Below are 23,517 nucleotides of genomic sequence, written 5' to 3'. Positions count from 1 at the left end.
AACCCCTCAGCCCCACGGGGCACCCCGTGAACCCCTCAGCCCCACGGGGAACCCCCTGAACCCCTCACGGCACCTCAGCCCCACGGGGCACCCCCTGAACCCCTCAGCCCCACGGGGCACCTCGTGAACCCCTCATGGCACCTCAGCCCCACGGGGCACCCCGTGAACCCCTCACGGCACCTCAGCCCCATGGGGCACCCTCTGAACCCTGCACGGCACCTCAGCCCCACGGGGCACCTTGTGAACCCCTCAACCCCACGGGGAACCCCCTGAACCCCTCAGCCCCACGGGGCAGACCCTCAGGCGCCCCTCGAGCCCCCTCAGACCGTCCCCACCGCCCCCCGGCGCGGCCCCTTTAAGAGCGCGGCCCCTTTAAGAGTTTGGCCCCGCCCCCCGCGGTCGCTGCCGGGGCCGCTGCTGACAACAAGATGGCGGCGGCGGCGGGGCCGGCGGGCGCTGAGAGTCGCGTGTTGGGCTACAGCCTGCACCGCTGGAGCAGCTTCTCCTCCACCTACCTGCCCGAGTGAGTGCCGGGCTCGGCACCGCGCCTGGAACGCGCTCCGGGCTCGGGTCTGGGGATGGCCGGGCGGTTGGGCCTGTGTGGGGCCTGCGAGGGCCCCGCGCTGAGGCCTGCGCGGGGAGGCCGCGGCGGGGGGAGTGGGAGCAGAGCTGTGTGTGAGCGGCGTTCTGTGTGTGTGAGGGCTTCGTGCAGCAGATTTTGGGGGGCCGTGTGTGTGAGCAGGGTCTCTGTAGGAGAGTTTGGGGTGGCTGTGTGTGAGAGGGCTCTCTGCAGCAGGGTTTGGGGGGGGCTGCGTTTGACGGAGGTCTGTACTGCGAGACTTAGGGGTCTTAGCGGGGGAGGGGGCTCTCAGCAGGGCTGGAGGTTCAGGGACAGGGCACCATCATTTGGGGCTGTGTTTGGGGAAGTGGTTCATTAAGAGATTTGCGGGGAGTTGCGTGGGGCAGAGGATCTGGGCTTCCAGGTTTGGGCTGATGAGTTAAATGGGGAGGGCCTTGAGAATCAGGTTTGGGGGTAGCTTTGGGTAGCTTTAGGTATGGGCAAAGGAAAGTTTTAGCTAAAGAGAAGCCGACCCCAGATTTTGGGGAAGAACAGGTGCCGGTGTGAGAGAGGCTGGTCAGTTACTGGGTGAAACGGGGAGAAGGGTCAGTGCCCCTCCTTCCCTGCCCTCCCTCTGTCAGGTGCCTGTGGCCTCTGTGTTTTTTGGCAGCTGGGCATCCTCTCATGCCCCTGACCTCTGGAATGCTGGGCTGTGTCACCTGCTGTGTGTGGTTTTAGGTGAAAGGGGTCACTTGCTGCCATAATCACCTGCTTTTAGGAATTCGAAGGTTGGCAGGAGGTGCTACAGCCATAGGTTTGTGCTTCAGCTGACCCCATCCTCTGTTGGCCATATGGCATCCAGCTGCAGCCTGTGGAATTCCTCTAGTTGGTGACAGTCAAGTCTGGAGTGACCTCAGCGTGGTTTAGGTGTGATGTTTTTGGTACACCTTTTGGATAGATCATCCTTGGTGCTGGAATTCGGGAGGACTGCTGGGGTCACAGCACAACGAGGTCATCATGGGCTGTCGAGACTCATCCGATCATCGATTGTGCTGCATTTACTGACCTTTGATTGATGTATCCTGAACTCACCCGCTATCAACAAGTGACAGAGTTGCCTTAGTTGTTAATTATTAATATCCTCAATTATCTCCACTTTCCAAAATGAAGCAAACCTCTAAAAACAGGTTTTGAACCGAACTCCAAATTGTTTTGTTTTTCTGTATATTTTCTATGCTAGATGTGAAAAAGAACTGGTTTCTTCTCTAGTTGGTAATCTTTGATGGTAATTAAGCCATCCCTTTACCTTTCCTGTTAAAACAGCTTGCCCTTAGGGTGCCTCTTCCAGATCTCTGATGGTCCTGTAGTTATTTCTACTGGCATTTCTGGCTTTTAAGGTCTTGCTAAAGTGTTGGTCCCTGAAGAGAGGGGTGACAGTGCATTATTGATCTCAGTGATGTGATATAAACACAGAGTATTGTCTTTCTCCTTGATATTCCTTTCCAAGGCTCCCATTAGTCCCTTTTGCTACAGACTCCAGTCAGGAATTAATGTTCACGTGGGATCTGCAGTGCTGCCCAAAGTCCTTAATGCCTTCCCTGATACAAATTCCCATTCCTGCGGCTGGGCTGGTATTTTACAAATGCGTGACCTTACATTTGGCTGTTTTTAAGATGTTGTTTAAAAGTGCTTGTCATCAGTGAAAACAATTTTATCTGCTTTTAAGCACTGTAATCCCAGCAATGGGGTTGTTCTCTGGTGTGCTGACCTTGGTCTGAGTGATTTTGGTCCTAAATGCTGTCTTGCTATGGAAGTTTTGGTTTTTGCTTGCTTTTATTCTCATGGTCTGGGAGAGAAGTGGAATACAGTCTGAATTGGAAAGGAGAGGCTTTGACCTGTGATTTAAGATCAGCCTCTCAAAAAGAGAAAGTTTAATAACAAGTATACAGGAGGGTTGGTTTTTGGGGATGGACTGAAGATGGAAATACTGAAAATTGCTGTGACAAGCCCGTGATACCCTGTGGGATGAACATGCATGTAGAACTAAAAGTTGTCTTAGAATTTAATACGTAGAACAAAATGATGCTTGTCTGGAAGAACTTGATCTTAGAGGATATTTTCCAACCTACACGATTCTATGACATTGGGAATTCTGGTTATACTGTAGTTTAAATAAGTTTGCTGGCAGAGCTAGAAAGAAACCACTTTAACCTTGAAGAAGAAAAGGGGCTCTGCCCTTATGTATGTAGGAATGAATATACAGCTTATTAAATATTATTGCTTATTGTTGGGAGTTCTGGTCTTGCAGGCAAAGTGCTTGGGGAGGAGCAGAGGAGTCAAACATGGTTTAATCACATGCCTTAAGTAGTTGTATGGTTTTAAATGTAAAACAAAGTTATGGACTGTAAAAGTTTAATCATCGCTGACCAGGGAAGAAATTAGATGTCTAGTGACATCTCACCTGCTTATGTGGTGCTGAACTGACATCGAAACTTTTCAGAACAGTGAAACCATCTGATAACCTCTCTTTTAATTAAAAAAAAGCCTCAACAAAGCAAAATGAAAAGTGTTTTTCAAAGGCCTTTCTGGTCATGCTCGAGTTGAGGATCACTAGTTTATTGAAAAACACTCATTTTCTTCCAGTGACAGAGAAGCTTCCTGTGCTAGTGCCAGCGTCTTTCCTCTTGCATTTGGTGGTGGTACTGGATGATTACTTAGTGCTGGATCCAGTTTCTGGCAGTCTTACCAGTGCTGCAGCTACCTGCGTGTTTGCCTGGACCTTTCCAGACATTAAGTGAAGATTGTCATAATGAAAATAAATAGTTTGCCTGTTTTTTCAAATCAGTGGAGTTGTTGTCTATTGTTTTTTAGCAGCAAGAAGACTGAGTTGGATATTGGTCTGGTGATAGTGGCTGGCTCGGTCTGTGTTGTAGGGGAGGTTGTGGCTTTGGGAAAAGAATTGGACCAGGAGGTAATTTGGTATTGAAACATCTGGTGTTTTCAGAGATGCTCTAGTTGTGCAGAGGCACCGGTGCATTGAGAGGCTTGAGCTTATCCAACTTGAAAAATGATCAACCCAGCCCGTTGCCTGAGACTGCTCTGTCAGATCCATTCCTTGCCCTCTCCGAGGTTCCTCCCTGAAGGAATGGAGCCTCAGGGGAGGCTGCTCCCTGATGCCTCACATGGGACTGGCCTAGGGATTGTCCCAGCACTGGCAGTGGCTTCACTGCAGTGACACAAATGAGTGCTGGTGTCTTTAGACATGCACAGAGATGGGGAGATGGACTTTATTCCTCTCCCTTCTCTTCCCTCCTGCAAGAAGTGATGAGCTCAATCACTTCGTTTCTTTCTGCACAAGGAGGGAATAAACAGTTATAGAAGGTAATGCAGGCCTTGCTCCAACTTGGGTTTGTTTGGTAGAGAATAGAACCAGAAGCTCTTGCTCTACAGTGGGAGAAGCACTTCATTTACTGACTTTTTTAGTGGTCTGCTTTTGTACCTGCTCCAGTTTGAACTTCCTCGTGAGGTGAATGAGAGTAGAAGTGCTGTGCTCTGTGTGATGGCAGCCGTGTACCCTTTTTTTATTGCCTGATTACTGTATCCTGGGGCTGAGGGTTCTAGTGGCTGCATCAGCCTCATGATGGCATTTTGTATTTGGTAATGCACTCAGGTCCTTCTGTCACTGTTTTATGTGGCTGAAATCCCACTTCAGAGACTAACAAGAGCTTTTTGCTGTGTTCCTCTGTTCACATACTTTAGTGAGGAATGTTCATCCTGCTTCTGTTGCTCAAATTTTCAGTCCTTCAAGTTTCCCTGTATGGAATCTCTGTAGAGGAAGATCAGTATATTTCATATGTTTGACTTCAGGATTTTGAATTAGTATATTGTTTATTTCTTGTGCTAAGGTTGTTATTAAGAATATAAATTAAGGTTGGTTTCTTAGCTGATAATTAAATACCATTAACAACCTCTTAGAAGGTGTCACTTTTTCATTGCAACTCACTTTTATCTATTTGACGGTCAACTTCAATTGTTCAGAGAATTCCAGTCTTCAGTTTGATGCCTTGAGTGGTGTCCTGTGCTGAAGGCTGAATAACTCTTTTGTCCACTTCCTAAGACCTGTCCTGGAGCAGGGAAGGATCCAGTTGTTTTGTTAAAATACACTCAAAATAATTTTATTTTTTCATTGGTTTTCTGGATTTCCATCAAACTAGGGAAAGAAAACTTAATGAAAAATACTTTAATAGTAAAATATGGGTGACTCATAGGCTTTTAAAGTGAGAATGCAAATTTTATTTTTGCTTTCTAGTTATGAGGGTGTAACAGCAAGTTCCTGGCCAGACTAAAATGTACTGCTGTAGTGGTCCACTCTGAAAGAAGTGTACTCTTTTTCAAATGTTTTCAAATCTTGCAAAACCTTAGCAAGAGGGTGAAGAGAACACATCTAGCAAACTTTTTGGGGTAAAGTCCATAAGGATTAAAAACAACAGACCTAAACAAACAAACAAAAAACCCCAGGTAGAAAATAACCCGAATTCCAGCTCCTGTGCTTGCTGAGATTTTTGTAACAGGAAAAAACATGTTTGTGGCCAGTGAAATGTGGTTCTCAGTTTCTCCTCCAACCACATGAAACTGATGACTCAAATTTGTACCTTAGAGGTTCATAAATCTCCTTGAAGATGCACCCAGGTCTTGAAGAACTTCATGTTCAAGCTGAGATCAGTCATGACTAATGAAAAGGCTTATTTTTAATATTAAGTTCCATGAGCCCAAGCCCTGTTCCCTTTACAAGGTGAGGATACCTTCTGCTGAGGTGTAAGCAGTTTTAAGCCATCTAAACCAGACCCAAATGTGTGGAAGAGTTGTAGAACTGTGACTTTGGAGTTTTTTTGCAAAATAATAAGTATTAGTGTATTTTTTAAAATTTTTTTTAGCTTAGGTTGTCAGCATTTCTATCTTCAGTATTTTGACATAGAAAATTGACTTTCCTTGTTGTAATTGCTTTGCCTTTAGATACGGGAAGGTGAGCAGAGACAGGGGCTGGCTCTGTAACTGCTGATGACTTTCAATATTGATCAATACTTCCAACATTTATTGAAATAAGCAGGGGATGCAAACTCTAGCTAACCAGTGACCCACTCCTTTCTTCTTATCTGAACCCTTTGTATAGAAATGCTCTCATTTTTAATTTTTTTCCTGGCCAGTGGCAAATATTTTTTTCTTCTCTGCTTGTTTGTGTGGACTTTCTGGATGTTTCTAGACAACCTCATGTTCTGACAGGCATTTTCCTGCTTGTTTACATCGCTTCTATAGCCTAGGATTTTTCTGTGAGCGCTGAGATTCAGTACTTAAAGAGCAAAATATTTTTGTAGAAAATAAAGTTGCCTACAGATTGAATACATAACTATAAAATGCTTCTTTGGTGTCTAATAAAATTAATTACTGAGAAAGAAAAATGTCAAGGTGGAGAGAGTGAAAAAAAAATCACAAAATTATGAAGTATTGAGGAATTACGAGTTATGATATCTCTTGCTCCCCAGGTAAAAGCACAAGTGCTGTAGTATCAGGAGAAATCTCTTTAGGCTCCAGTCAAAATATAGACATTATTTAAGAGATTAGACAGGTTTATTCACTGGCAGGAGGAGGAGGGTGAAATGCTAATTGCTCAGGTTCCCTGGTGTGCCCAACCTGGCAGAACCTGTCGTGCTCCGATGTTCAGCCTATTCTGGGATGGCATTTTACAGGAACATTAAGAATGTAAAATTTTTATGGGAGGTGTTAACATCATCAGATTGTGGATCATTTGCTGTGAGTTTAATGAAAGTTTTCCAGCCTTTAATTACTAATTACTGGTTTGAAGACTGACTAGTTATTGAAACAGAGTTTTCCTTATGGTAAATGTTGCTCAGGCATCATGTGCAGTCTGCTTGATTTTTTTTTTTTTTTCATAGCAAAGAATATGGTTTTTAATTCTGTACATTCATTATGTTTTTATCAGATTACTGGTAGAATGGTCAGGTTTATCACCACCATCAATTCTGTGGTCTGATCCTGATTTTTCTGCTGAGATGAAGTGGTGTGGGTAGCACCGATCCCATCACTTACATAGATGGTGACTTGTTCCAAAGCAAGCCAGTGCTTGATTTTAATTGCATGGTAATATAAACTTGTAAACCCAGATGCAGTTTTGCTTTTTTTGCCTGTTCAATTTTGTGGGAAGGGTAAGTTCATTGGGTCTGAATTCCATAATATACCAGCTACTGGAAGGGGAGGAGGAACACTGAAGATGTAGAGTGGTTTGTTGCTTTAGGTAGTTGCTATTTCAGTCATTACTTGCAACTCAGTTTGCATAATCCTTGAGAAATTATTTCCTGTATCAATTTAAATCAAGGAGCACAACCATCTATTTAAGTTGAGGACAGCAGCCTGCACATCTGAATTTAAACTGCAGGAGCAGACTGGCTGATAGCACTTGCTCTTCCTCTGCTGGCACCTTCTGCTGTTCCTGGAAAAGGACAGGATCTTCATCATAGAGAAAAATTGTGCTCTGGTCAGTTTGAATTTGGTGGTGTTTTCCTTGGTCTTCCCTGCCTTTCCTCCTGAGACTGGCTGGGTTCATAATGTCATGCTCAAGCTCTGGGAAGGTGCCTGAAAAAACATTGAAACTCTGTTTAGGACATGACCTGTATTTTTCTGGAATACTTTTCTCTCAGTACATAGTTTAAACAGCATTTGGCTATTATGGTAATTATATTTAAACAGCAATTTCCTAGCCTGTTTTACCCTTGAAAGTTTTATTAGTAAAGAGATGCTTTTAACATAGAGTGTTAAATTGGAGATAAAAATTTGGGTTAGGTAAATTGACCCGTGAATAAGGAATTGATGAATGAATTCCCACTCCACTCTTATGTGACAGTGTACTATTGCTAGCTTTCAGTTTTGTCTTCTAAGAATCCTGGTTTCTGCTACAGGGTTTGGAAGCTGCCAAATATGAAAGTAATTTTGGCCTGGGAACTGCTGTATCCTTTAGCATGAATTATGTATATTGATTCAAAATAAGGAATTATTCCTTAATGTAATCCAGGGTCAAATGTTTGACCTGTACTGCATTTCTCCATATAACCAGCACTTCAAAGGCTGATACTTCCTTATCTTCCCAGATCAGTGTTTTGTCTTCTCCATTCCCTGAGTTGCATTGTCAGTGAGAGAAGCTTAATTTTGAAAGGAAAGCTGTGAAAACTTTCCCACCTGGAACCAGGAGGCATTTTCCATCCAGTTTTGGTGGAAAAAACCAAACCTGACATCAGTTTGGGCATGAGGGTGCTTCAGTCTGTTTTGTTGAACATAGTCTGCTTTAAATTCTTTTACAGGCATCAGTTTTTTGGGTGAACTTTTACTGGGTGTGAGGTTACGGTGCTGATGAGTATTAAAGATGTGTTTATGGCTTACATTAGCAATGTATATCTTCACATGTAATCACTCAGTCTGGTTTTGTGGCTTCCCTTGAGTGGAATTATCACAGATTTTATGGAATAGAAGAGCATCCTTGCGCTGTTCTGAAATCGTGGAAGGCCTTGATCTACTTCCTGGCCTTCGTTAAGTTTTTCCATATGTGCATTAGTCAAACAGAAATACTCTACTGAGGTTGTGATGCTTCCAAAATACAGCACAGGGAATTTACATAGATGTGTGCTAGACATTGCTTTCCTCAATCTACTTGAAAAGGATCTGTCCTGTCCCAAGAAAATGCTTCTGGAAATGAGAAGTGAACAGTGTTGAAGTGGGCTGCTCCACCAGAACTGTGGAAGATTTGGAAAGTCAAAGGTCAGTGACTTGTCTAGTGATTGCTGGCAGTAGAAATCCCTATGTTCACACACCATCCAAACTATTTTCAAGCTAGATACGAAATTTTCTAAAAATGAAAACTGAACGTTGTTATCCAGTGGTTGTGGGTGGTGGTGTTTTAAACCGTGGAAGATCTTACTCAAGTATTTTATCTGTTGGCTACAAATTCTGTTAACTGAAGAGTGTAATCTATTTATCTTTTTCCTTGAGTCTTGAAGGGCAGAATTCATGCTATTCTTGGTCTTTTTATTAAGCCAGGGATTTATTTCTACTCAGGCAGTCTTCTGGTACCTTACCTAGGCTTGGTTAAAAGCTGGAATTCAGATATCCCTGTGTGCTCTAATATCTGTATTCAGGATAATAATATGTACAAGAGGACATGTACAGGTGAACACAGAGTATTAAATGAATAAAAGAAACTGCATCAGATGATCTGATAATCACTTGAGTTCACTAATATCACTGGCACTTTATTTTCTTATAAAAAATCAGATAGATGTTAATTAAACTCCACAGGAAAGATCTGTTTTAGTGATCTAACAATTCTTAAATTTAAACCCAAAGTTAATGCAGGGAGAGGATGAACTTGGTAATTTTTCAAGCTTAGAAGATTCTCAGCATCACTTAGCAGTGAAATTGCATCTAAACTATAATCTGTAAATGTTGGGACAATTAAGCTGGTAATCATTTGCGATGTGTGAAGTTACTGTGGGTACCAACCTAAGTAAATAAGCCTGACTTCATTTTTTCTCCTGTTCATTTTTCCTCTGTGCTAATACTGATATTCCCAGCCTGGAGCTGGGAGCTCTTGTTACCAAGGATTTGAATCTCTCAGTGATACAGTCAAAAGTTTAATCTGTGATTTAGGGTTGTTGAGTGTCACTGGAATAGAAGTTATTTACCAGGCTCTGATAACTTGGAAATGACCTCAAGTTGTGCCAGGGGAGGGTTAGATTGGATATCAGGAAGGGATTCTTGAGCAAAGGGATTTTCCGTGGCACAGCTGCCCAGAGCAGTGGTGGAGTCACCACTCCTGGAGGGATTTTAAAGACATGTGGAAGTGGCACCTGGGGACATGGTTTAGTGGTGGCCTTGGCAGTGCTGGTTTAATGGTTGGACTTGGTGATCTTAGGGCTTTTCCAGTCCCACATGATGCTGTAACTTCCTGTGCTACACTGCTGTAGTTTTAGTCACTATTGATACTATTTCATTCCTGTCATGTCTTGAGAAAGATCTGCTGAATCAAAAAAGTCTTGTTTAAAAGTCTTAACTAGATGAGGGGAGTGAAAAAAAAAATACTTCCTAACTTGCCTTACTGGAAATGTCTGCAACAGCGTCATTTAGCATTTCAGAAGCAGTTTGGTTGGTCTGGCAGTGATGATAGGCATCTTTTAAAACAGAAGTAAACTTTTCATTGAAAAAAATTGAGAACCTGATTTTAATTGGGCTGTTTCTAGGCCAGAGCTAAGTAATGCCAGGTTTGTTGTCCAATATAGTAAGCTGTGATCTGATGAATATATATTTCTATAAGATTTCTAAATTCTTCAGTTTATTTCTGTAATGCTGTATTTACTAAGCTATTTTATTTTTGATAGAAATGGGTTTGTAATATACTGGAAAACAGTGTGAGACTCCTGAGGAGATGAAGCAAAATTGAGCAGCAAGTTGGCCAATCTTGTGACATTATTATATTTCAAACTGTGCAGTCCTGTACATGTTCTACTCAAACTTTGTTTTGCTATGCAGGGGGTTAAGAAATCATGTGTTGTAAAAGTAACCCCAAAACCCTCCCTTTTTTCCTGAATGGATCTGCATAATAACTTCCCGTATTTACTGTGTTTAAATCAAGATGTTTTCATGTCTTTATATCCTTCTGCCATTCTGAGCAGAGAACTTTTCCAGTGAGGAGAGAAATTGTAGCAGAATCTAAAAAGTGTTTTTTGACTTGCTTTAGGGGACAGCCATAGGTACATGCAGGTTTTCAAACATTGCAGCCAGGTGGTTCAAAACCAGCATGGCTTGCACTGAGTTATGGGAGTTTCAGGAGAAAAAAAAATAAATCTGTAGTTCTTTCCAGATCCATTGGGTATTTAGCTGGCAAGTCATTTTTTTCCTTGTTTTTCTTGGTTAAGGCTGTGTGTACATTCCAGTGTCTAGGCTAGGTAGGATTATCTCTGTGGATGCTCTCTGCTGGCTGCTGTGAGGGTTCTGTGTGTTTGGAATGGTTCAGTCCACCACGTCTTACAGTGGACTTAGTGGAAATTCTAGTATGTGTATTCCAGTTGCTGTGTTCTTCTCAATCTCTTTTGGGATGGTTGTAGGAAAAACTGAAAGAATTATCACGTGGACAACCCTGGAGCAAGTATTTAGTCCGTTTCTAGCCAGTCTGTGTTTTCCAAGCACTTCAAGTGCATTTTTGCAGTGTAATGGCGTGGTAGCTCTGTGGTTTTGAAGGAGAGTCTGAGTTCCAAGTCCTCTCTTAGTAAAGCCTGTGCCCTTTCCTGCACAGCTGCTCTCTGAAGAGCCATGTGAATGTGCCAAGCAAAGAGAGTGTTTGGGATTTGTTTATTCTTAAAGACTCTTTCCTAAAGTCATGGATTTCCCTAATAGCAGCTCCATGAAAATATTTAGGTTAGATGCAAATTATAGCAGCCTTAAACCTAATTTGCAGCATATTTTGCAAAGTCATCTTATTTCTCTCTTCCCCACTGGAGCAAAGGAAAACTCTCCCTTGGTGATTGTCATGCCTGAACTCACAGAGCTCTTTGCACAGAGAAGTCCCAAGATGTGGTGACATCTCTGTCATTCCAGCAGAGATCAGCCAACAGTTGGCACCAAGGATACGATGGTTTCTGGGTTGGTAAAAGGAAAAATTATTTCCTTCCAGCAGTTGTGAGACCACTGTCTGCCTGGGCAATAAAAAGAAACTTGCACTGTACTCTGCCAAGAGCTTTCTGCATGGAACCATCCACTCTTTAGTGCTGGGAATGCTTACAGTAAGGCTTAGCTGCTGATAGCTGTGCAGGCAGGCAGGTTAGGAAATGAGGCACAGCAGAGCTGCCTCTGGAGTTGCTTGTGGTGTTAATAAAATGGCTCCCTCCTGCCTTGCTTCTTCTCATAGCAGAGGTGCCACGTCATCTCATTTTCTTAGTAGTTTCTTTCCAGTGGGAAGGGGGGATTGGGAGTTCACTCCAGTGGGAACCCTTTGTCCCAGTCCAGCTGCTCATCTTTTAGTCTCAGTCTGTGCTGGCCCTGGTACGAGCCGAACTGGAGAACTGATGTGGAGTTATTTATGCAAATCTTCATTATAGCTGCTGGTGTAGTGAGGGGGAGGATCCTTTGCGAGTGGGTGGGGTGGTCCCTTTGGCAGTGTTGTAGATTCCTGCTAGACTTGATCTTGTATCCACAGCTGATGAAGTTATCTCAAATCATGTTTAATGGGTTGCTTTTTTTGCAGGAGAAGCTTGCGTAAAACCATTGGTACTTGTGGTAGCTCGAGGGCTTACAAATACCTTTTTTTTTTTTTTTTTTAATGTCTTGTGAAAACTACATGGAAAGTCATTGTGTTAATGGAATTTTCACTTCTGAAGTTTCTCAGATTTTAATCTAGGTGTCATATCTGCAAAGCCTCCCTCCGGGTACTGCGTAGGAGTTTTGTGATGTCCAGAAAAAGGGCTTTACATGGAAAAAGGCATCAGCTGTTAGGACATGCATTTGTTTGTTTCTTATTGCCTCACGGCTGCTGCAGTGCTTCAATTCACACAAGTCCATAAATTTTCTTACACTGTTACTTTAAATTGGCTTTGTACACACGGACTACTGTCTTCAGTGTTTGTTTAATCTTAATAAATTAATAACCCATGTATTTTAAACGTTTTTAACTCCACTGATACTGCTATCTTTATCTTTCACATTTCTTTTTAGCCTTTATTTTCTGTGAGCTGCCTGTCCCTTTTCTCTCTCTGTGGAATAATTTTAACTTGTCTGGCTGTACTGACTGAGATCTTCGTTGGTTGTGGCAAACTGATCTTTGACCTGGAGGAGCAAACAAATCTACTTCTAAAAATACGATATTTGGGATCTGTCCCAGGTACAAAATGCCTCTTTCCAGCTGGGCATTATCTGACCATGCAGCAGTGCCAATTCCTGCGAGTGTTGCTCAGTGTATGAAGAGCTTATTGTCTAATGTTTAAACAAATGTAATGGAATCATAAATAAAATTTATTCTGTAGGGTTACTTGTCATCTTGTGTTCCAAGATTCGGATAAAGTTCCATAAAGGAGAAAAGCCATGCAGCATTATCTAGTTTTATCTGCCTTTGTATCCCTAAAGTATTTAATATAAGATATATATCTTTAAGTTTAGCATTTTTTTTTTCTCTCCAGATACTAACAGGTATTAAGAATTTATTAGATACCATGTCTTGGCATGGTATAGGAGACTGCAGGTGATTCTTCTCCAAAGCAAGTGTCATGTGGTTTCTAATGGTGACTTAGCTTTCAGACTGGCAGCATTTATTAGAAATTTGTGTCTCAGTTCTCAAATTCTTCCCTTTGCTTAGACTGGTTTGTTTTGTCCCAGTTGTAATTAAAAACAGGGCCAGGTTTTCTTTTGGAATTGAGTCTCTTTGCACTGCAGATGATATTTGTAGCTGGATGTTGAATTATGTAGAGCTGTGTTTTTTGTTTGATGGGGTTGGAGCAGAGGGCAGTGCTGTTCCATTGCATTTTCCCAAATGGGGATGGGCAAATAAAGCAGCCACAGACCTGGATTGGTGCTGGCATTGCTGTTAATAAATGCCGTGCTATGAAGAGAATCAGCTAAAGGGAGGAGGAACTTGAGTTTTATTCCTACACTGTGTGAAAATCTGGAGGTGTTCTCCAAGCCTATGGATAGACACAGCCACTTGGCCAGCTCTCAAAAGTATTCAGATTTAAGAGGCCACCCTGGTGTGACTTCTGGCTGTGTCCCTTGTCTCATCATGGGACTGCCTGGATACCATTGCTGCTGCAGTGATTTTGGGCTGTCCAGTGTGGAAAGAGCCAGCTAATTTCTGTCTGGTAATGCTCAACCTCTGACTTAACCTCTTTCCCTTCGGAGCTTTCATTGGAGCGCTTTTTCCTCCAGTTCTTTGTAGTAATCCAGATGCTCGTGTTCTTTTCCTCCTACACAGCAGATGGAGATGGCAGAAGCCTTTTGATGACTGTTTCCTTCTTTTTACATAAGTTTTATGAGCTGACAAATTCGTTAGTTGGAAGTGGTGGAGCTCACAAGCCCTGTCCAGCAGGTGGTGCATTGTCACCTTGCCAATAATTATATATATTTTAGGGATTTTTAGGGGTTTTTTTTAGTTTAATCTGGCACTTTACTGTATGGTTATAGGAGCTTTACTGCATGGTTACAAAAGAGAAAGCAGATGTGTCATGTAACTGTCATGGTGAATCTGTTTCATTTTAGCCAAAAAATAACTGTTTTGAATTTATTAAATACCTAAGTATTGTACTATTTCCAAGTGAAGAAAGCAACTCAATTTTGGTGGTTGAAGAATTGAACTGTTTTTTTGTGTGATGTTCTGGGATTGTAGCTCATGAAAAATACTTTTTAAAATTTGGCGTGACTCGAATGGTCATCTCTCTATGCTCCAGGATCGCTTAAGTAGGTTAGCAGCCCTCTCTCTCCCTTCCAGTATTGCCTGTCTACTAAAGGAGAGTCTTTGGCTAGCTAAACCTCCAACTGCTCATCATTTTAACCTTATGGAAAAGTTCTTACACTACTGAGATGTATAAGCCCATTTTTCCCCACTTCATTACAGACTCAAGCCTATGTAGATTCATCTGTTTTACATTTATTTCACAATTTGAATTTTTTTTATTTCTCAACTTGGAGCTCTGTTTCACAGCCACAATGCTCAAAGGTGTATTTTGATGGGTCCTGTAAAATAGCAATGTAGAAAATCTTTAATAAAGAATGGGGAGTGTACTTAAATAATAAAGAACTTGAGTGTACCTAATGATATTGGTCGTTGCGTGAGATTGTTACTGATCTAGACGTACAACACATTTATTGGAGATGTAAAATATGCAACAGTTATTTAAATTACTTTTGGCTTCTCTTTTTTAGGAATATCTTGGTGGATAGGCCAAATGATCAATCCTCAAGATGGTCTTCAGAAAGCAATTATCCTCCCCAGGTAAGCTCCTGAATCTGTGCTGCTCTATAGCTGTTTTGTACAATTTAATGTATACCGGGGTTTTTATTTTAAATGTGGGCTGCTGCTATTGACATCGACATATTTATAGGCTTCCTTCTCTGAGTAAAATGCAGGTTGTTGGTACATGAGATATTTACATTTCTAGCAATTTTTGATCCTTCTAGAAGTGCTTCATTGCAGGGGAAGTTTCAGGTTTCCTCCTTGGCAATCGTGGTCATGCTGAAAATAATCAAACCTTATGGTGAGATTAAGCTGCTAATGAGGCGTGCAGGTCCCCCTTTGTCAGCACTACTGGAGGCTGTTGTAGATTCTTGGCCTTAAATCCCAGATCTAAGGAGCTGGTGTTTGTTTCTCCTTACAGCACATTCAGAAATGTGGCCTCTGGTTAGAGACACCTCTTCTGCTGGTTAAGCACCTTATTAAAATAAGATTTGTATTGATTTTAGCATCTAATTTGCTTTCTCACTATTATTAAGGCTGTTAGATTATCCAAAATATGCTTTTCCACTTTTTTTTTACTCCAATGAATGTTATCCTTCTCTCTGTGTTAGATCTGTACCTTATTACTCTGATATGGTTTGATCAGATTCTATGTCTCTTGTGCTGCTTGTTTTCAATTCTTTTAAGCACTGATGCACAGCAGAGTGACTTGCACAGTGTCTCTCTCATGCAAAGTTTTACTTATCTGTTTATTTAATCCAAGTATTCCTCATGAGTGAAACCTCATGGGATTTTTCTCCAGGTAAATCTTGCTGCTTTGTCTTGGAGTTGTGCTAAAAATCCAGGGTCTGCACTGGTGGCTCCCTAGAGCAGCAGATCATCTGCTGCAACTGAAGAGATTTCACCTGGATTTTCTGGTCAATCCTTCTTTGTCATTGTGTCTGTAAAATTATGTTTTTGGGTTTTTTAGAGGAGAAGGTATCCTTTGTATTCCATTAACATGTTCCTTAAACCTGATTGTGAAGACTAATATTGATTCTCTTGATGCCTCTGTGCATCTGCTGCTGTTTGAATTTGATTATTTTACTTATTTATATTTTGATAAACAATGTAGACTTTTAATCTATAGCCTGAAGCAGTTTAGTCTATCTAGGAACTATGGATTTGCAGAGTAATGACTATTGAGCATGGATTGTATCCCAGTCTTTTACCATCTTTTACTTTCTTTCGTGCAGGAAGCACATGTTTTTCTTGGGGTGCTTTTGTTCCCAAAGAAGGGTTGGCTCAGGGTGTGTCTTTGGACTGGGTTTGTCATCTGAGATGTGCTCTTAGTTGTTGCTTAAATTCACTCTTTGATTTTCTGAGCCATGCTTTGAAATAACATTCAGTCCTTTTAAAAATCTGATTCTGGAATGGAAACACCTCCTGTAAGTCGATGCTTTAGAATATTCCAAATTTATACTTAAGGCTTACAAGGAGTGATGCAGGTTATACTCAGACATGTAGATTAAGCAGGGATTAATTAGAGTGGCAGACTTCTGTACAAACCACAGGAGCTTGTTAAAGAGATGTCTTCCAAAAATTTCATGTGTATGAGTCGTGACCTGAATGGAGATACTGTTGCAGAGTGACTTGACTCCAACCCTGGAGAGTTGGGCGCTGCTCTGCATGCTAAGCAATGTATTTAATCCAAACTTTTTGGTAAAAGAGAGATGAATTAACACTGGCATTATCTACCTGTGTGTCACATATCAAAACATATGTTAAGTATCCAGAATTAAGGCCTGGCTGGCAAAAAAAACCTCCTCACATAGTAACTGAGATTGGCAAGACAGTATTTGAGTTTTATTCTATTACTTAAAGACAAAACTAACAGAAAATGTGGCCTGACTGGAAAAGACCATGTTGCTGGATCCTCTTGCTTGAATCTTTGTATCTAATAATGAGACTGTAAGGTACTATGTCATTGCTCATGTGTTCAGCAAGCCCAATGCTGAGCACTGAGTATTTGCAGTTCCTTTATACTGTATAAAGTACTATATACTGCAGCAAATTCTCATGTTTCTAAGCTGACTGTTTAATTATTCATGTAAAACATTTTTTATGGTTTAATTTCTCTGTTGAAAAATTAGTTGGAAAGAGGAAGTGGGGAATTAAAATCTGCAAAAGAGTCCCGTGTGCAAAGAGTGCAGTTTTTGTTATTTCTGTGTATATAGAAGCTGTTGCCATTTGTGTTGTCTCATACATGACAGATGAAAGAACTCCAGATTTGGTTGCATTTTGGTCAAAATAGTTCTTGCACCTTGTCCATTGAAGGACTGCCAAATTAAATGCAGGAAAAACATTTATATAGGTGTTCTGCTTCCTTGTTGTTTTTTTTTCCCAGTGGCTGAAGTTCTTACAGCAAAATCTTAGCTTGGAAAACTTCGGTTGAAACAGTGCATGACTGAATTATAAATACGGTGAGGAGAGAATTTGGGGGAAAAAAAATCAAGTTGAATAGTACATATTCCAAAAAATGTTGATTTATACACATGACTTTTAATCTCTGGAATAAACATAGTAGATCCTATAGAAAATGAAGCTGGAAGGCATTTTCTAGGTGTTGTGTTGGCAGCTCTTCAGTTCAGAACTGGTCACTCGTGCGGTGACGCACTTGCTCAAGTGCGTGGGTGGCCATAATGGTCTGGACAGGAAGCAAACTAAAACTCAGGGAAATAAAGCTCTCCTTGTTCCCAGCTTTATTAGCTGAAAGCAGGGCTAAGGCACAACACTAGGACTGATGTCCAGCGTGCTCAATGTGAGATACTTTAATAAGCTCTGCAGCCCTGATCGCTTGTGTTTGTCTCCTCAGTGCCTCACCTTAATGCTGGGGTTTAGTAATTCCCTGCCGAGGTGATGATGCTGTGCTGGCTTGGAGGTAAAAATATGAGTGGGTCCCTAAACATTGGTTTATTCCCTTCACTCATGAGTGAAACAAAACCTTTCCAGGCACCTTTTCTTTCAGAGCAGGAATCAGAGGAACTTAGGTAAAAACATCAAAAATTGTTCAGAAGCTAAATGAAAATGCAGTAAATGTGCTAAAGTCCATATGAAACCTTTTTAAAAAGAGAAAGAAAATGAAAGTGGAAGTGTAGACAGTTGAAATACTGCCATGTGACTATATTTAGTAAAGGGTTTTCCTGGCTTCTTGGGTATGGTAGAGTTAAATAATTCTTGTAGCCATGAAAGCCACCAGTTGGTTATGAATGAGTGCCAGTGAAAGGAAATATATCTGACAGCTGTTTTTCTGTTTATTAAACTAGATATCTTTCTTGAGTCTTGAAATAGATGACCCAGAAATTATATATTTAATAACAAACCTGCTATGTAGTAACCTATTCAGGCAGGAGAGGGCTGATGGTTCTATTTTTAATGCCGTTCTCAGCTTACATTGGAAGTGTGAAGCAATGAGGCTGGTGATGCTGAAGACCACGGCCCCGACAGAAAGGCTCATCCTGATGATTCCAGTGATGGTCTGACGTGGAAGACTGTGAAGAGCATTTAATTCCCTTGAGTGGCTTGATTAATAACATGGAGAACAGAAGCATAGATTTTTATTTAGCCACCAACTTAATTTTAAAAGCAATCAAGATGTTTGTGTTGTGGACAAGGGCAGCCCTTGTTATTTTGCTATTTTGTGGGTTTTATTTTTACATGCAATTCACTATTCCCTAATTAAAAAAAAAAAATGCCTGAGCAGAATTGGTTAAAGAGAAAGAAACTGATAAACTATGGTGTGACTCTAACTGTACAGGCAGCTTGTGTAGTGCAGTTTGGAGTCTGGTTCAGCATATTTGATCAGAGAATCAATTAGGTTGTAATAGACCTCGGAGATCAGAGTCCAACCTTTGACCAGTCACCACCTTCTCAGTGCCAGGGTCCAGTTAAATGCCACATCCAGTTGTTTCTTGGACACCTCCAGGGATGGTGACTTGGCCACCGGCTCCCTGGGCAGCGCATTCCGGTGCTGTGGAGGTGTGAATTTTGAACAGCTGAAGATGATACACATAACGTTAGTGGTGTTGTCCAAACAATCGGTGTCAGTTTTGCGTCTGAAAACCAGTTTTCCTCTGACTCCCATCCTGCTGTGTAGATTGTATCAGGAATTAATTTAAAGTACATTAATAAAATTTACACTTTGTTGTGTGATACAGCAGCCTTCATATGGTTGTCATCAAATGGTAGCACAGACCAGAGCTTCAAAAAACTTCGGAATTTGCTGCAGCTCCCAGTGTCACAAGACTGGACTTGCTCTTTTTTGGGAGTGCGCTGTAAGCAGCTGTTTGGGTGCTGAAAGTCATATGTGAGTTACTCTGCTCTTTGTGCATATTTACTTACAAACGTGTTTAATCAGAATCCAGAAGTTTTCTTCTTCTAGTGTTTTGTACCATCTTTTTTGTTAGTGTTGTGATTTGAGGCCTAACAACTGGGCTGAGGTTTTTGCTCAGTTGTGCCAGTTAGTATCTGTGTGCCATGTTCTAAGGGACAAACACCTCAGTTGTAATTTGGATTTTTGGAATAATGCATGAATACATAGACATTAAATGTACTGATGTTGCTCACAGCAATAAAATGGAAAAGTGTCATATATCTTGGTGTATTTGCCTGAAATATCATAGGCTTGTTCTCCAGGTTGAATAAATCACTTGATCCTACAGATACTTTTAGAGCTAGAGAATAGTCTGTCATAGCTAAAATCCTGGTAGGAGTCCAAAAATATCCATGCAGCCAGCTGTTAGCAGCTCTAGAGGCAGTGTGTTTTTTCAACATCAGTGAGATTCATAGCTGGTACCCACACAGCGGCAGCGGTGTGTGTAGAAACCCAAAAAGTACATCTCTGTATTTTTACATATATCATATAATTATAGAGTAGTTTGAGATGGAATGAGATGTTTAAGGGACTTTCTAAGCCCCCCTGCCATGGGCAGGGACACCTTCCACTTGGCCAGGTTGCTCCAAGTCCTGTCCAACCTGGTCTTGAACCCTTCCAGGGATGGGGGATCCACAACCTTTTTGGGCAACCTGTGCCAGGGTCTCACCACCCTCACAAGTAAAGAATTTATTCCTAACAGCGAATGTAAATTTATCTTTTAGTTTGAAAGTCTTTCAGTTTGATGTGTATGTGTATGCATTATAAACCAGAAAAACACATATCTAGGCACAGGGTTTTATAGCAAATCTGTCCTTTGTTTCCATATCAATCAGCAGATAATTCACAAAAAAAGGTTGAGTTTAGCTTTTGTGCTTCTATTTTCTGTGAGGTCTGCATGACTCAGCAGGTGGTGGGATGTGTGGAAGTGGGAAGGAGGGCGGCAGAGTTCCCTCTCTGTCTGTAGGGTTAAGAAATCACTGCTGTCCATGTGGAGTAATTGCTGTGCCTTGCTCCCTTCCAGGCATAAAGGATTTAACTGCAGTCCTGGTTTTCTCTCCTTTAATTTAGGGTAAGAATTGAATAATACAGGATAACATTTGTGCCAAGTTTTTGCAAATCTTGTGTGGTACTTGAGAAAGTATGTGTTCATGGCCCAGGCATTAGGTTTGGGATTCCAGCAGGATTAGGAATTGCGATTGCTGGTAGGGCTGGCTTCATTTTTCCAGCTTTGGGAGAAATCTGCAGGGAAGATATGATGGTGTAGGAGGAGTTCTTAGACATTGTGTACTGTCTGTTCTGTATGGGAATTTTGGCAGCGGGCTGTGCCATGTATCAAGTGCTGCCTTGCTCATTAAAGGACCGTCCTTTCGCTCATCCTTTCCTTTCTTCTGCTTTAGAAAATCAGTTTTCTCTATAGAATTTTAGTGGGGCTTTTTCCCCTAAAATTTGGGAAGTGTTTTTGAGACAACAGCATGTCTTGCTGCTGCGTAAACAGTGGGTTCTTACATTTGGATGGACAGAGTTCTTCACAAAAGTAGTTTTTCATTGAAAGTATTTGGAAAAGCACCAAAGTATTCTTCTGTTCTATCCTCACAGTGCTGCTACTGATTTATTTTCTTAATTTTGAAAAAATTTGAGATGCTGGAAACATCTTTGACAGTAAATCTGCTTTTAATACCTATCCAGTCTTCATCCTCATCTGTAACTGCTCTGTATAAAAGTATTTCACTTAATCTATGCTTTTTGTAAATGTAGTAGGAACGAGCCATTGAGGTCAAACCTTTTTTCATCATACCTTTATCCTGGTGCTCTCCAGAACAATATGAGTACTGCTCCTAGACTGAGAATTATTTGCTTTATAGGGCTGGGACAAAAAAGAGAAAAAAAGACTGAGAACTAAATGGATGAGCAAGTATTTTTTGCTGCTCTCCCAAAAGTTACCTTTCTGGGGTAAGATTGCCCTACTGAGGGAGCTGTCTAGGATGGTGGATAAGATGTTTAGCATAGGACATACTACTCAATCTCTACTCAGGATCTACAGAAAGCAGCCACACACATGCACATAACTCTGTTTGATGCCGATGAACATCAGGCATCATGTCTGGCTTGTCAGTGCTGCTGCTCAGAGGACAGGGCCACCAGCAGAGCCTGCGGTGGGAGGTGGCCTGCAACGTGCTGATCTGCTGTGCTGGAGTCCTGATGACAGGGTTTTGTAACAAAATCCAGCACCATGAGTAATTGTCATTCCGTGCTTTGCCTCTGTGGTGCACTGCTTAGTTCTGAGAAATCAGGGAAGAGAGTGAAACCTGTTTTTACATATAAAACTCGATGCATTCTGCAAAACAGGGTGTCTCCAGGCTCCCCCCAAGAGCTCTTTGGTAGGGGAAGGTACTCAGTGGTCCCTAATGAATGGTGCAAGTGCTTCCCTGCACCTGCTTTTCCATAGGAGCAGACCTCTTTCTCCAGCAGTGCTGGTAGAGCTGGTAGCTGTGGCCTGAGTATATATAATTTGACTACTCATACACAGACTCTGTCCACCTAGTGTGAGAGGGGAGCAAATACTCATAAGGGAGAGCATTTTCATCATTTTCTGTGTAAAGCTCCTTTTCTGTAATTAAGTGGCTCAGTTTTATTTGGGATGGTTAATAAGCAGTTGGTTCCTGTGTTCGCCACACACCAAACTTTGTGTTCAGTGGTTAAACAGTGTCAGCCCAGAGAGGAAAAGTAATTTGATGTTCTCTTAGCATGTGGAACATACTGTATTTATCTAATTGTGTATTCAGTTTAGGTTTCATTTCAGGCTCTAGTGGGCGTTTGAATCTTCACTCTGTAGTTTGATTCTGTTTGCCAGATTTCAGGAAGTCTTGCGTCCAACTTAAAAGGAATGTATGTAAGCTCTGAATAGAATTGCTAGGCGTAAGCAGTTAAACCAAATCTTTTTCCTAGATAAGCTGGTTTTAAAATAATATTTTAAAGAAACCTATCCTTCATTCCAGGACCAAATGAAAAAATACCATAATGGGGAGGTTTCAGTTTCACTTTAATTCTCTGGCTTTGTAAACTGAATATTTGTAGGCTGTAATGTTTCTCCCTTAGTGTGTTTTGCAGCCTTAGCTTTAATATTCAAACTCACTGTTTTCTCTTCCACAGTATTTGATTCTGAAGCTTGAAAGACCTGCCATAGTCCAGAGCATCACATTTGGCAAATATGAGAAAACGCATGTCTGCAATTTAAAGAAGTTTAAAGTCTTTGGTGGGATGAATGAGGAGAATATGACAGATCTCTTATCCAGGTAAGATGTGATTCTGTCAGCTCTGGGAATCGTAAAGGCTGGACCAAAATGCTCTTTCCCCTTCTTCCCAGAAGACACATGGCCAGCAGTGGGGCAGAGCTGTGGTTGTGACCCTGCCATTGGTCCTATTTGTGGTCAGGTCAGTGAGCAGCAATCCCAACGCTCTCTCCAGAAGCCTCCCTTATCCTGCTCTGACCACAGAGGGTTTGTGGAGAGCGAGCTCTTGGGGATTTGGAAGAGCTGAGCACTGGGTGCAGCGTTGCTGGATTGCAGTTCCTTCCTTCCATGAGCTTGAGGCACTGGAGAAATGATTCCCCAGGTGTAAGGGGCTTTGAAGCTTTTAAAAACCCAAGTAACCTCCCCATATCAAAACCCTTATTGCAGCCTTAAAGATCTGAACTAGTCAGCTTCTCTGCCTTTTACAGATGGGTAAATAAATCAAATGGGCAAACGGAAACCTACATTTGTTTAGTTGGATTTGGTAGAGTTGTACTGATACGGACTAAAAAAAGGGCCTTGTGGCTGTTCAGGTTATCCAGAACTTCTGAGTAGTTGGTAATGTAAATTTGCAAGGGCCTTTTAAGGAGTGTGCTGTTTCAGAAAGGGAAAGGAGAGGTAAAATTCAGGAGTACATGCAGAAAAAGAATAGCAAGAAGCAGTGTATTTTGGGAGGCCTACAGAAGAGAGATCCATCTCCAGGGAATGTATGAGGTACATCATCTGTAGTCAAGCAGGTAGCCATGGACAAACAGGGAATTCTATGTTGCAGTATCATTCAAGACCATATAGAATCTATCCGCAACCCTTCCCACACTTTTGCCCTTGTTAGATAGATCAGTCTTGAAATTTGCCTTTATTGCTGTTACAATTGTGGGGGAAGAGGTCTTTTAGTATCACAGTAATTACTGACACTTAATATCATTTCACTTCTGCTGAAGTTTAATAAAAATCCTCATTTTGGGACCTGTACTTGTATTTTCAGTAAAAATGGACTTAAGATTTTTTATAAATTATACTAAATATTTGATATTTTTAGAAAGCAATGCCCATAAATGAATCACAAAGCACTTTGTCAGGGTGATAACTTTGAGATCTGATCCATCTCCCTCTTGAGAATGGAAGAGTGCAGTTCAGCACATCAGGAGCTGAAGTCTCAGGGTTCCAGGTGCAGAGGAGCAGCACTGATCCAAAGCCAATTCCCTCCCCAGATCCCAGTGCTGCCTCCCAGGCAGGCACAGGTAGGTGGAGAGCAGCC

General features: G+C 41.5%; 1 protein-coding gene across 1 annotated transcript in view; it reads left to right on the top strand.

The window, feature by feature from the left end:
• The first annotated feature begins 397 nt into the window (after positions 1-397).
• LOC131592175 (muskelin) overlaps positions 398-23,517 on the top strand; it is a 93,190-nt gene continuing 70,070 nt past the window's right edge. The window contains exons 1-3 of the mRNA XM_058863502.1: positions 398-523; positions 14,525-14,594; positions 22,120-22,262. Of these exons, the coding sequence (XP_058719485.1) occupies positions 429-523; positions 14,525-14,594; positions 22,120-22,262 (308 nt within the window). The 5' untranslated portion in view covers positions 398-428. The remainder of the gene's footprint in view (positions 524-14,524; positions 14,595-22,119; positions 22,263-23,517) is intronic.

Source organism: Poecile atricapillus, chromosome W (genome assembly GCF_030490865.1).
Source record: "Poecile atricapillus isolate bPoeAtr1 chromosome W, bPoeAtr1.hap1, whole genome shotgun sequence".
NCBI classification, from domain to species: Eukaryota; Metazoa; Chordata; class Aves; order Passeriformes; family Paridae; genus Poecile; species Poecile atricapillus.
Note: the sequence above shows the minus strand (reverse complement) of the source record. Positions and strands in the feature narration are given on the sequence as shown.